This window comes from Chiroxiphia lanceolata, chromosome 14 (assembly GCF_009829145.1).
Source record: "Chiroxiphia lanceolata isolate bChiLan1 chromosome 14, bChiLan1.pri, whole genome shotgun sequence".
Classification (NCBI taxonomy): Eukaryota; Metazoa; Chordata; class Aves; order Passeriformes; family Pipridae; genus Chiroxiphia; species Chiroxiphia lanceolata.
The window spans coordinates 11668000-11679867 of record NC_045650.1 but is presented as its reverse complement, the minus strand read 5'-3'; the positions used below and the strand labels follow the sequence as shown (position 1 = coordinate 11679867).

The 11868-nt window shown below is 53.3% G+C and overlaps 1 protein-coding gene across 2 annotated transcripts; it reads right to left on the bottom strand.

Annotated features, from left to right (window-relative positions):
- ATP1B4 (ATPase Na+/K+ transporting family member beta 4) lies at window positions 1-9668 on the bottom strand. Of its 2 annotated transcripts, none has more exons than XM_032701723.1 (9): window positions 9544-9668; window positions 9292-9356; window positions 7077-7239; window positions 5274-5402; window positions 4304-4408; window positions 3855-4051; window positions 3158-3214; window positions 2363-2458; window positions 1-1437 (listed from the first exon to the last, which is right to left on the bottom strand). In XM_032701723.1, the coding sequence occupies exons 2-9, from the start codon at window positions 9352-9354 to the stop codon at window positions 1276-1278; spliced, it is 972 nt and encodes a 323-aa protein (XP_032557614.1). In that variant the 5' UTR covers window positions 9355-9356; window positions 9544-9668; the 3' UTR covers window positions 1-1275. The 2 variants fall into 2 exon arrangements, with proteins under 2 accessions (XP_032557614.1, XP_032557615.1); XM_032701724.1 differs by lacking the exon at window positions 9544-9668 and adding an exon at window positions 9475-9540 and having other exon boundaries at window positions 825-1437.
- Between the last annotated feature and the right edge of the window lie 2200 nt (window positions 9669-11868).

Genomic DNA, 11868 nt, shown 5'->3' with positions numbered 1-11868 from the left:
TTAATTTTACTGTAGTCACTTTATTTTTAATACAAAAAATTACTTCTTAGAGACTTATATAGATCAGGAAATGACGGCAGATTAAGTACCTGGACTAGGATGTAGGACAAACATACCATAATGCTCCTGTTCAGTCAGTAATTTTAGTAAGTGTGCTTTCCAACTAGTACATTATCCCAAGGTGTCCTGTCCTGCTATGTTCTCGTAGCTCCCAACATGCAGGGTGCAGTTCATGTCTCAAACACCAGGGCTGGGAGGGTCGGGTGGCCCGTGCAGCAGAGGTTGCTCGGGGTGGCAGCGCTCTGCTGGGACAGGGACAGATGTGCTCCACCAGCCTTTGGGGATGATGAACTGGAGGCTTCATCCATATCCACGTTGACCCTTTAACAACTAAACCACCGAGCGTTTCCCTGCGGCCGCTGCAGCGTTAGAGCTGTGACCTCTCTGGAACAGGGAAGAACCAGTCTGAAAGCTCTGGGCACTTCTGTGCCTGATCAGGGGAAGGAATGAGGCACTGCCAACCTGTGAACCGTGACAAGAGGGCTCCTTTTGCTTGGCCCTGCCTAAGAGACTTGATGAGGATTCCTGGGGCAGAGAGAAGTACTGGAGTGAGGAGGAGGGAGGGACAAATCCATTAATCTTCCCACATCAGAAAGGAACAGCTGGAAAGGTTCAAGGGCAAATGATTTTCTATGTGGCCCTTGCTCAACACGCTGGGTGTGCTGAATAAGCTATGTAAAATGCTGCAGTCAAGATGCTTCTGGTGCTGAAGAAGGCATTTTGAGAACTGCCATTTTCACTTTTTAACTCAGTTATTGCAGGCATAATCCAGAATTTTTGCTGTTTATTATTTTAACAATAATAGTGCTAATAAACTACCCTCTTGTTAGCTTTTGCCTGAGAAATGCACATAAAACTATGGTAAAATTTAAAATTTAAAGCCAGGAAAAATGCATTCCACAGGGGTCACTCGTAAAAGACCTTATGAAAATAGCATTCGGATACCAGAGGATTTTTAATCAAAACTGAAATGCTTTTGGAGGTTCTCTGCCCAGGAGATAACTTAATTTTTACTAATAATGATTTACATCAGGTGACGAAAAATGTGGATCCATGCTCCATTGCATTTCCTTTGTTTCCTAACTATGAACAAAAATAAATTAACAATAATCTCCATGTGCCTGTTTTTTCCTAGCTGAAAAAATGCTGGCTTGATGCTTTAAAAAGGAAAAAGCCTCTGACTGACTTAACCTAAGTGCCTGGTGTTGGCAGTGGCTACTTCCCAATGCTGAGTGTGAAGATGATTCGGCCCAGGAAGCGGTCGCTGTTAAGGTCGTTGATAATCCCTTTCCCATTCAGACTGCACTGAATGGGGACCATGTGATTCTTCTCCACATCTGTAAAGTGCATGGCCACCAGTGGGGATGTGTAGTTGACCTGAAAAGAAGGGAGATTTAAGTGCAATTTTTGAGGGAGCAGAAAGGCAGGCTGGGCTCTCACGATCAGTAAAACCATTGGTAATTGGTTCACGATTCCCAGGCATCTGAGAGCGTTTCCCTGATGTCCATCATGATCCCTTGGGATGATGAAGTTGAGCCTTTCTGTGCCTGTGCCTCAGAGGGATGGGATCATGTTGGAGTTTTGTAGTGCACCTTTGCCTCTGGGGCTGATTACCCAGGACAACACCGGACAATGGGACTCTCAAATACTTTCTGCTGTTCTAAAAACCAGCCTATGGTTTGTAATAAGAAATCCATGGTGTTCCATGGATCTGTGTGCTCAAAGGATGTGCAGACATGGCATTTGGGGCTGTTACTCACCCTCAGCTGGCAGCAGTGTGACAATAGGAGTCTAGTGCCTGCCTCATCTTCCGTTTCAGGTTTTTCTGTGATGGTGTGTTCCCTCCCAACACTGCACAGCACAGCACAGCCCAGAGCAGTGCTGGCCAGCGTTGTTCAGAAACAGCTGCTGATGTTGGACTGCTCTGTTTGGAGCCATCCAGCCTGAAAGCTGTTTTGCCATAGCTTTGTCAGATGCCCTATCATTTTCCTCTTGTGTCACCTAACCCCTGACTTCCCTAATATCTTGGGAAAATGCTGGTGTTGAGACCTTCCCTGGGAGTTAGCAATGCCATCTTAGTCTCCAGCTGGTAAATGTAACCATTCCCATTGCTAGCAAGGAGTCCCCAAGGATTTCCCGTGGTTTGTCAGAGACAGAAATAGAGCACTGTAATCCCAGTGCCCATGGCCTCCCTCCTGCCTGCATCTGCCCAAAATAGCCAGAAAGCACATCTGTACTCCGTGCAGCAGCTCCTGCCCTCTCCTCAAAGAGGCAGAACAGAGATACCAGAGCCATCACTTACATGAGTGAATTTGCCGTAGTAGGGATAATACATGAGGTCAAATGTCCCGTTCCCAGGGTAGAAGTCCACGGATCTGAGATGGCTCTCATTGCCTTTCTGTGATCAGAAAAAAAATAAGGACACACACACACACACAGGACATGGGACACAAAATGCAGCTCCCTGCAGAGCAAGGCAAAGGAGCTTTAATATGGATGTCTCCTGCCAGGCCACGGCAGGGCTCAGCTGCGCTGCCCGCAGGGTGTCTGCTGTGAGCACAGCTGCTCTCCTGATCCCAGCCAGGGCAGAACAGAGCTGTGGAGCCATGGGGAAGGGTTTGAGTTTGCTGCCTGTTGATTTCTAGGGTATGATCCAGCAGCTGCCTGGGCAGTGGGAGCCCTTCCTTCCCCTTATTGCAGTTGGCTTGCAGGGTGCCCCCCAGGACTGAGGGTGCTGTGGAGAGGCTGGAGATGGATGTGAGCAGTTCCTGCATGTTTCCCCCAGTTCCAGGCTCTAGCTGGCACTGCAGTACCCAGCCCAGCAGGTCTGCTCACAGGGGCTGAGCAGAGTGCTGCCAGTCAGGCTGACAGCAGCCAGCAGCACTCAGAGGGCGATGGCCAAGGTGGGAAGCAGGAGACTGGTGGCCTCTGCTGCTCTCAGCTGACCAGCCCCCACTTGCACCCAGACACATGGGCAGCACTGGGTCCTGTGGGTGTTTGGGGCTAAAATGAAGACAGATGGTGGTGGGGTCCATCATTTGGCATTGGCATTTGGCCTTGTACCCACCACAGTGCCCAGTACAAAGGAAAGCAGTACCTGCACTTTGCAGTCCACGCTCACAGGGACCCCAGCGCCAGGGCGGTAGCCTATGATCTGCAAAAACAAAAACCATCCATGCTTGCAGGAAATGCAGTGCCAAGCACGTGCTGCCACCCTTCTCCAGGGCTTAAACCTTTCTGGGTGCCAGTCACATTGCTCAGGACAGGAGCTGTGTGTCCCTAGAGCAGGGTCAGCCACCCCACACAGTGTGAACCTGTCCTTAGCTGAGTGCTGGATTGGTGCCTGAGAGCAGAGGCAGAGCAGAGCACCCAGAAAGCCCAAACACCCTGGAGTAACACAGCCCCCTCCCCACACAGTTCACTTCCTCTTAGGCTTATTTTCCCAGCAGTATGCACTGAACCACCACGCTATTAGATTTAAAATAAACTCAGTTCTATGAAAATTCCCACTGTAAAGTGCCTGGGGTCTGGAATGTACCCTGAAAGCTCAGTTCCTCCCAGAGAAGGGCCTGGCACAAGACCCTCTAAGCACTCAGGCCTCAGCAAATCAAATCAAGCAAGTTTTGTAGTGTTTCTTTGTTATGTTTTCTAGTGGGTATGAGCCAGCAAGTTTGGGGATTCTAGTTCACTTTTTCTCTGGGCCTGGGAAGCGAAAGAGTTTCAGTCCCTGCATGATCTTTATCACACTGGGATGCACTGAAGGAAGGAATTGAGATGAAAAGCTTCCTCTGTACCCGGTTCATCTTCAGCAGGATGCAGGGCTGGCCTTTGGAGTATCCAAACGTTGGGTCCTCGATGCCAGAGCAGTTCTGCAGCAGCGAGCGCTTGAACTGGCAGGCCTTCTTCTCCTCACTGTCATCACCCCCTTGGATGAAGTACTGTCCCGAGACACACTCAATGTTCTTCTCTTCTTGAACTTTGTCATCATAAGCTGGTGGGGACCAAGAGACTTGTTAAAATTTCCTGAGACCTGCACAGACCCACACTCTCAGAGTACATCCACATGTCAAGGGCATTAGAAAGTCCTACCCAGAAAGGCAAAGCTCCCTCCCACAGAAGCTCCCTTTTGAGCCTCCCTTTCCAAATGGGAGTCATGAGATGCCCAGGAGGAGACCCCTGCATCCATGTATGCATGGATGGAAACAACTCACCAGCATGATTCCTGGGGTGATGAAGAGCTTACCTGCTAGGAAGTGGTGCATGCTGTCCACGTAGGGCTGCCACGTGTTGGGCTGAGAGACATTGAAGGCAATGGTGAAGCCATTCAAGTACGGCCTGATCATCACTCCTGAAGAAGGAGATGGACCCTGATAGAGCAAACGTGGGTGGACTGGCCACGGGCTTGGGGTGTGTGTTGTGGGGGCTGGTTGCTCTGTGACTAGGCTTGGGGCTGGGCACAGCCATGAGAGTGGCAGCACCAGTGCACAAATCGACTCTCTTCTCAACCTACTGATCCCTCACCTCCATTTCACCCCCAGAGAACACCATATACATGTCAAAATATCCCAGGAAACATGGGAGATATGGAGGGTCTCAGCAGTGCTGTGGGTAAGTGACAGGCTTGGGGTTGCACAGAGGAGCTGAGGTATTCTCCATGTTCCCAGCTGCCTGGCTGGCTCCAGACAGGGGTCAAGGTGAGAGGGCATTGTGTTCCCCACCAACACAAAAACACAGGGAAAATGCTGTGTCTGATACAGGGAAAGGATTTTCTGAACATTATTTTGCCAGAACTCCCCCAAATAATAAAAGTTACTCTTGATTTGCATTTTGTTTTGAAGAAATGAGATATAAACAGGCAGCAGCTGAAATGAAATTCATAGTAATTTCATCACCTATGAAATTACTGAACTTGGCCATTTACCTTGAGAATAATGATAACAATAAATAGCATAATTAGAATAACAATTAGTATAATCAGGACAAATGCTTCCCATGGGGCTATTTAAGATGTCTGATCCTCTGCAGAGAACCTGCAGCTCTGTCAGTGCCCTGAGGTAAGCGAGAACACCCTGTGTGATGAAGGGCTGGGTGACTGTGGGAGTGTACAGCTCCAGCAGGGCTTTGTCTGAGGTCTCAGCCACGCCATTTCAGTAGGCCATTGCTGGGCAAGTGCCCTCAGAGGTGCCCAGGTTCAGGCTGGCTGGGGTACGTACCTGGCGGAGACACACGGTCCCGGAACCTGGGCGTGTAGGGGCTCAGCGTGAGCAGCATCACGTACATGCAAAAAGCAAACATTCCCGCCAGGCACGTGTAGAAAACGAAGTAAAACAGTAAGATCAGGCCTGCAAAAGACAGAGGCATGTTGCCGTTGATGCAACCAGAGCACATCCCGTGGGAGGCGTCCCACAGGGATGCACAGTCGTGCTCAGCTCGGCGTCCTCCGCAGCTCTGAGTCCATGGTGGAGGTGGGAGCTTGCACACACACACCCTGCACGCACACCCTGGTGGTTTTGGGTGCAGGACTCTCAGCCAGACACGCTCCCTGCCCAGCCCTGGGGCTGGGGCAGCTGCTACTTGGCTCTGTACCCCTTTTGCTGCAAGGCCCTTCCCAGAGCTGTGTCAGGACCAGGTCTGCGTGTCCACCTGCCTCGGCTCTCTCCGACAGACAGACCCAGCCTTGCCTCGCCCTTCCCACCCACTCTTGGCACAGTAACATGCAAGGATACCCACTGGCTTTAGCACCTCCAAATTCCTGATGGGGCTGTGGGGTGATGCTCCTGCCCTGACTCGTGTCCCCTGCATGGCAGGGACCCTGTGCTGAGACTCAGTGAGCAGCATCTGAACACTCCGGGGCTGCAGCACCACACTGGCTGTTTCACGGCCCGGACATTCAGGGAATGGGTTTGTTTTTCCTCTGGACCAGGCTCATGGCTGAGGATGTCTCAGGAGGCCACAGCCTATGAATAAAACCCAGCGGTTCAGAAAGCAAAGTGAAGCCCTAACCCAAACATTTCCCAGGAGAAACGTTCTGGCAGCTCGGGGGGAGCCCTGGGAACACAGATGTGCTCTCCTGCCGTGCTTCTGCCGCAGCCACGGTGCTGGGAAACACTGAGGGCCACGTCCTGCTGTGAGCTGAGCTGAGGTGCATGAGACCATCACTGCTGCTGGTGGCACAGCAGAGACAATGCCCAGCCCTGCCACGGTGATGCTGGATGGTGCCTTTGCCCCAGCCTGGCAGAACTGGAACTGCTGCTGGGGTGCCAAGATGATGCTTGTTGAAACATCTTGCCACTAGCATTCCCCTTCTGATGTTTCCTGCAGTGCAGCAGGAAGCATTGTCACCAGCAGAAATGGGGGTGCAGCTTTTCCCAGGGCTGCCGCTGATGCAGATAAAATAGACAGGGCACTCAGAACCCTCACTGGTACATCCCAGCCCACTGGCCCTGACAGCACTTGTGAGTTCTGCTGTGGGCACCATGGCACACCCTGGAAAGCTGTGGGGTGACAGTGGGGACCAGCCCTTCCCTCCCCAGAGCCAGGGATCACATAGGCAGGGAGGGCTGCTCAGCCCTGTGGTGTGCACCCTTCACAAAACACCTGCCCTACAGCTTGAGTACCCTTCCCGTACCAACCTGATGACCCCAAAGCCACTGTCCCACAGGCTCCTGACTTACACAGGCAGGAGCTGGGGTGCTGGCAGAAGCAGAGATGCATGGCTGCAGCAGGCTGACCTGCAGCTCCCATGCTTTTTCAGGCTCTAAATTTCTTTCCAGGACTCAGTCTGGGCAGACTGAAATCTTTGCTTTGACACTCTGAGTCAACATTAATATCCAGACCAAGAGTTTTCTGCTTGTCCTCCTCACTAGTTCTTTATTGCACTGGCTAGAAACATTTACACTAAAAAAATGGACAGGGGTGGTCAGTCCAAGCTATCAAGGACATTCACAGTTAAGTGAATCTGTTGTGAAGCAGAAAAGGCAACAACCCCCAGAAGTGGGGATTGAGCAAGGACCTACCCCAGCTCTTGGCTGTTCTCCCCAGGCATGTTCGCTCCTCCGGGTTCCACAGGAATATCTTCATCTCCCCAGCCAGGTCTGCCCAGGTTTTGCTCCCCATCTCTGCCTTGGTCTCGTCCTTCCCTCTGTCAGGATCCTGGACCTTCTCCTCATGCTTATTTTCCTGGAAGAGTTACAGAACACAACCCCCACAGGCAAGCTGAACATCTCATTGGCCAAAAATAAATGCAAAAGCACTTAATAGCTGGAAATGTTTCAAATTTCCATTTTCCCATCATCACTCTTGAGTTAAAGAGAGGCAGTTTTGGCTGTTCCAACTTAAGATCTCTTAGAACCCAGCACCCATTTTTCCATGACATGTACGTCACTGCCATCACACTGGGTACTGTCTCCTTGTCGTGGCATTTACAGAAACTCATCTTTTTCCACCTGCATGAACATGACCAAAGAAAACCTGTGATCTGGGAGGGTCAGGACTGTTCCCACGCTTCTGCAACATCTCTGAGCTCAAACGCACATTTTCAGTGCTACCACAGATGACAGCAGGCAGCAGCATATAAGAGGTCATCCAGTTTGTTTTTCTTGGTGTAGGAGGAAGTGTTTAGTGTTTGGAGAAATCCCTGTGTTGTTATATTTCAATTACACTGAGTTCCAGGGAAAAGCATCTCCCCAGGTTGCAACAGTTTGTATTTTGCCTCGGTGGTGAAAACTTGTTTGTCCAGAACTGAGGAACACAAACCTCTCTGTGCCTGGCCCTGACCAAGAGTCACTTGAGACACAGCAGCCCTCCTTGAACCTGGGCATGTTCTGTGTCTCCAAAAGCAGGCAGTGAGGTAGGAGAAGGTGCCGACCTGGCTTTCAGCCCGGGAGGAGGGCGATACTGAGGTCTGGATGGGTTCATCACCTCCCCACATTTAGTGCAGATGCCGCTGCAGGGCTCAGCCGCCCCCGGCTGGGTCAGAGCCACGCTTGTGCAAACCGGGCACGGCTCCCCGGGGCTGCTGTGCCCGCTCCGAGCGCGGATCCACAGCAGCTGCACCGGCAGCATCGCCCCCTGTCTGCGCCGAGGGCCATGGAAACCTGCCGGCCGCGGGCACCTGTTGGAGCCAGGGCTGACAAACAAGACATTTGCACCCCGTAGGTTGCCCCGGGGGAGCCGGGAAGTGGCCGACAGCTTGGCAGAACGCCTGGCTTGGAAACACCTTTGAATCGGGGGCGGGGGGATTAAACTCTTGCGCAGACACGCAAATACTGCAAAACAGCGAGAATGAGGGTAGAGTACTGACTCCAAAGCCTGAACGTGTCCCTTGGGGAGCCAGGTCAGACCCAGGGTGGCTGTAAACCATCAGCATCCCACTGACTGCCCTGATCGGCTCTGGCTAAAGCCCCGGTGGGACTCCTTTGTTAGCCTGCCTGCGTCAGAGCCTGCTCCCGGCACAGTGCCCACTGCTGCCCGTACAGCCAAAGCAATGCTTGGCCCAGATCCTGCACCCCCGGCTGGAGCCCTTCCCGAGCCAGCTCCTGCATGGCCAGAGGTACAGGGCACACATGGTATGGGCTGATGGAAACACGGGATCTGTCTGGGGCAGCTGGACAGGATGGGATGACCACACTGCCTAGCAGACGCCTCTTAGCTAGGGAGCTGGGTCGGATCTGGAATGAAACACCTCCCAGGCGGTTTAGCTTTGCAGCCCAGGACAGAGACGGTCTTGGAGCGGTCCCTTTCACTTGGACAAGGTGTAGAAGGAGTGGCAGCAGCTGGGGCAGGACGGGAGACACAGTCAGGTAGGATGTGTTGGAACACTGGACAGCCCTGGGCTGCTGTGGGCCAGACAGCAGGAAAAGAAAAGCTGGATCCCTGGCGAGATCACTCTGTGCTGGCTATCGTGGGTGTCCTGGGGGAAGCCAGGGGCTTTCCCTTTTCCTCACCCCAGACCAGGTCAGCTCTCAATGGGGGATTCCTCCCGCTGAAATCCAGGTGTGCAGAGAGTCACTGTGCCCAGGTGTCCCCGCCCCTCCTAGTCCCCCTCATCATCCAGCACCCCTAGCCAGACCTGCCACTGCCCTTTCCCCCCCTTCCCCAAAGTGCTTTGCCGAAGGGACAAAGCAGCATTTCCTAAAGCAAAGTAGTTATATTTATCAGCCATGAAGCAGATCCTTGCAGCAGCTCCCACTCTCCTCTTGGAGGGTGGCCAGCAGCCCCCAAAACACTCACCGCCTCCTGGCTGGAACTGTTGTGCTGGCCCTCCATGCCCCTGGTGCTGGTGTTCCTGTCCATCTCTGGGTGGGAAATGCAGAGAAACATGAATGTTAGCACAGCAACATGAGCCCCATTGTGGGTACCATGTCACCCCAGCTCTCAGGAACCCACAGGCACAGCCCCATAGCCCCACAGCACCTCCCAAAAACACAGCTGTGCCAAGACCTCTGCCTGTCTGTGGGGAGCTACACTGCTTTCCCTCCCTACCCTGCAAAGTTCAGTGTTCAGGAGTGGATCAAAAAATAACTTGCTTTCCCAACAGGGGTGAGCTCAATGCAACAGGATCCCATCCTGAGTCCTCCGGAATCTGGTGCCCTTTGCAGCCCCCTCACTGCATATTGCCTCATGTTTGAGTCCCCATCACTGCCAGTCAGTGCCCTACATGGGAAGCCAGGCTCTTCGCCACCAGGAGACCATGCAGCTGTTAATAAACATTAGCAAATCACTAGGGTTTCCTATGGTCACATGTCGGTCAATGTGTGCTTGTCAGTCACAGCAGGCCATGGTTAATGCTTACAAAATCTCTTTTGCAATGAAGGGGCAGTGCAAGGGGCAGGTCTATATTTACCCCTTCAAATAAAGACAGCAGCCAGAAGTTCACAGCATTGGCTTCCTCGACCTGGCTTAAAGATCTGGGCACAGCCAACCAGACAAAATCCAGAGGGACACCTTGCTGTGGCATCCAGCAGACCGGGGCTGGGGGGTGTCAGATTTTTCACCCATCAGTGAATTACAGGCACAGGATGAAGCACTGGGGCACAGGGACTGCATGCTGGAGCCCTGCTCCTGGAACAGCTCCAGTGGTGCAATGGCAGGGACAGGCAGCCCTGGTTGTGCCCACACAGCTCTCAAGGAACAGCAGGGCTCGTTTTACATGTCTGTCCCAGCAGGACACTTGGCACCATCCACCAGCTCATTTATTGGCACGATTCCAATGGGACCGGTGACCCTTCCCTTCACAAGAGAGCCAGGCCCTGTTCAACAGTGGCAAAAGACTGCCTTGCCTAGGCTGGGGCTCTGCCCTCAGGCACAGGGACATCTGTCCCAGGCTCCCACAGGACTGCACGGTGCCTTCCAAGCAGGCAAAGCACCACTTCTCCCTCTCCTCTCCTGAGCATGGCTGAAAGCCCTCACCGGCTGCACTAATAAACGGGCACAGCAGGAAACAAAGAGGTCTGGCAGCTGCCCTGGTCTGTGCCCAGCTGGCTGGGACTGGCACACGCCTGCTGGGTCTGCAGGCAGGGCTGGCTCAGTACCGGTGCCGGTGCCTGCCCGCAGCCAGCCCACCGGCAGGAGGGCACTCGGGCTGCTGTGCTCACAGCTGGACCTCCTGGCCTGGCCAGGCTGGCGCCTTGGGGCAAGGGTTGCCTTCCTGAAGCTCAGGAGCTGGGATGGGATGCAGGGATTTAACATGGCCTGGGCAATTGTAGGGCACCAGGAGCTCCCCAGGGGCACACACACCCTGTCACAGCAGTTGTGCTGCTGCTCAGCCCTGCCCTGGCATGGAGTGGAGGAGGGAACTGAGACCTTCCTCCTCCATCACTGTCACAGAGCGGGGGCGACTGAGCAGGAGGGGACCAGTGCCAGCCCCTCTGTCCAGTGGGACACAGGCAGTGAGCGCAGTTCATCCGAGGTGAATAACTGCTGTTTTCTCTGGAGGTGATGTGTTCTTTGCCATTAATTGATCTGGGCATTTGTAACTTGTCTCTCACACCGCTGTCAGTGTACACTTTCCCTTTTCTCCTGGGAGAAGCTGGTCATTAGGCTCTTATCCAGTTAAAGTGTGGTGTGGGTTTGTTTTTTTTTTTTTAAGCAGAGATAGGATTAGTTTCTTCTAACTTGATGAAATATGCTTGAAACAATTATATGATTTGTACTTAGCACCTTTCAGCCCAAGGCATTAAAGTGATTTACAAGCAATTATGAAGCCTGCTGGGAAGATGCTTTTATCGCCATTTTATAGATAGGATATGGAAAACAGAGGTTAAGGGCCTGTCCTGGCTCCTTGGCCAGAGATGCAGGGAGATTGCAGAAGATTGCTGCCTCCATGGGACAGGGCAAGGGCAGCAACAGGCATCGCCACCAGAGCGGAGGTCTCAGAGCACCGGGAAACAAAACACTGGGCCGGTGGCCGTGGCCGTGTGGCTGCCCGGGACTGTCACCCACACCTCAGGGAGGAGGGAGATGGGGAGGACGGGGTAACAGAGATGTGCCAGGGAGGTGTTTGGTGAGGGACAGAATGTCTCAGAGCAACAGGGCTTGAGAGGGCTGGGAGCTGCTGAAGGTAAAGGGGCTGGAGAAAGATGGGGAGAGCCAACAACAGCGAGGCGGGGAGCCCCTCTGGCCGGGCTGCCGGTGAGTGCGGCGGGACCTCCCGGAGAAGGGGCAGCACCTCTGTCCCCTCCAGAGATGGGGCAGCAGCTCTGTCCCTCCCTCCCCAGCCCCTCCTGGGGCACTGTCACTCCGCTGTTTCCAGCGGGACGGCCCCGGGCAGTCACTTGGGAAGGACGTGCCCGTGCCCCAGCGCTCCCC

What these genes read in the sequence shown, in the direction of transcription:
- ATP1B4 (XM_032701723.1), bottom strand. Translation starts at nt 9,354, where the DNA reads ATGGACAGGAACACCAGCACCAGGGGCATGGAGGGCCAGCACAACAGT. An exon ending in TCCTGCTGAAGATGAACCGG is followed by an intron (nt 3,215 to 3,854) that starts GTACAGAGGAAG and finishes TTGTTTTTGCAG; the next exon opens with ATCATAGGCTACCGCCCTGG. An exon ending in ACTACGGCAAATTCACTCAT is followed by an intron (nt 1,438 to 2,362) that starts GTAAGTGATGGC and finishes CCTTCTTTTCAG; the next exon opens with GTCAACTACACATCCCCACT.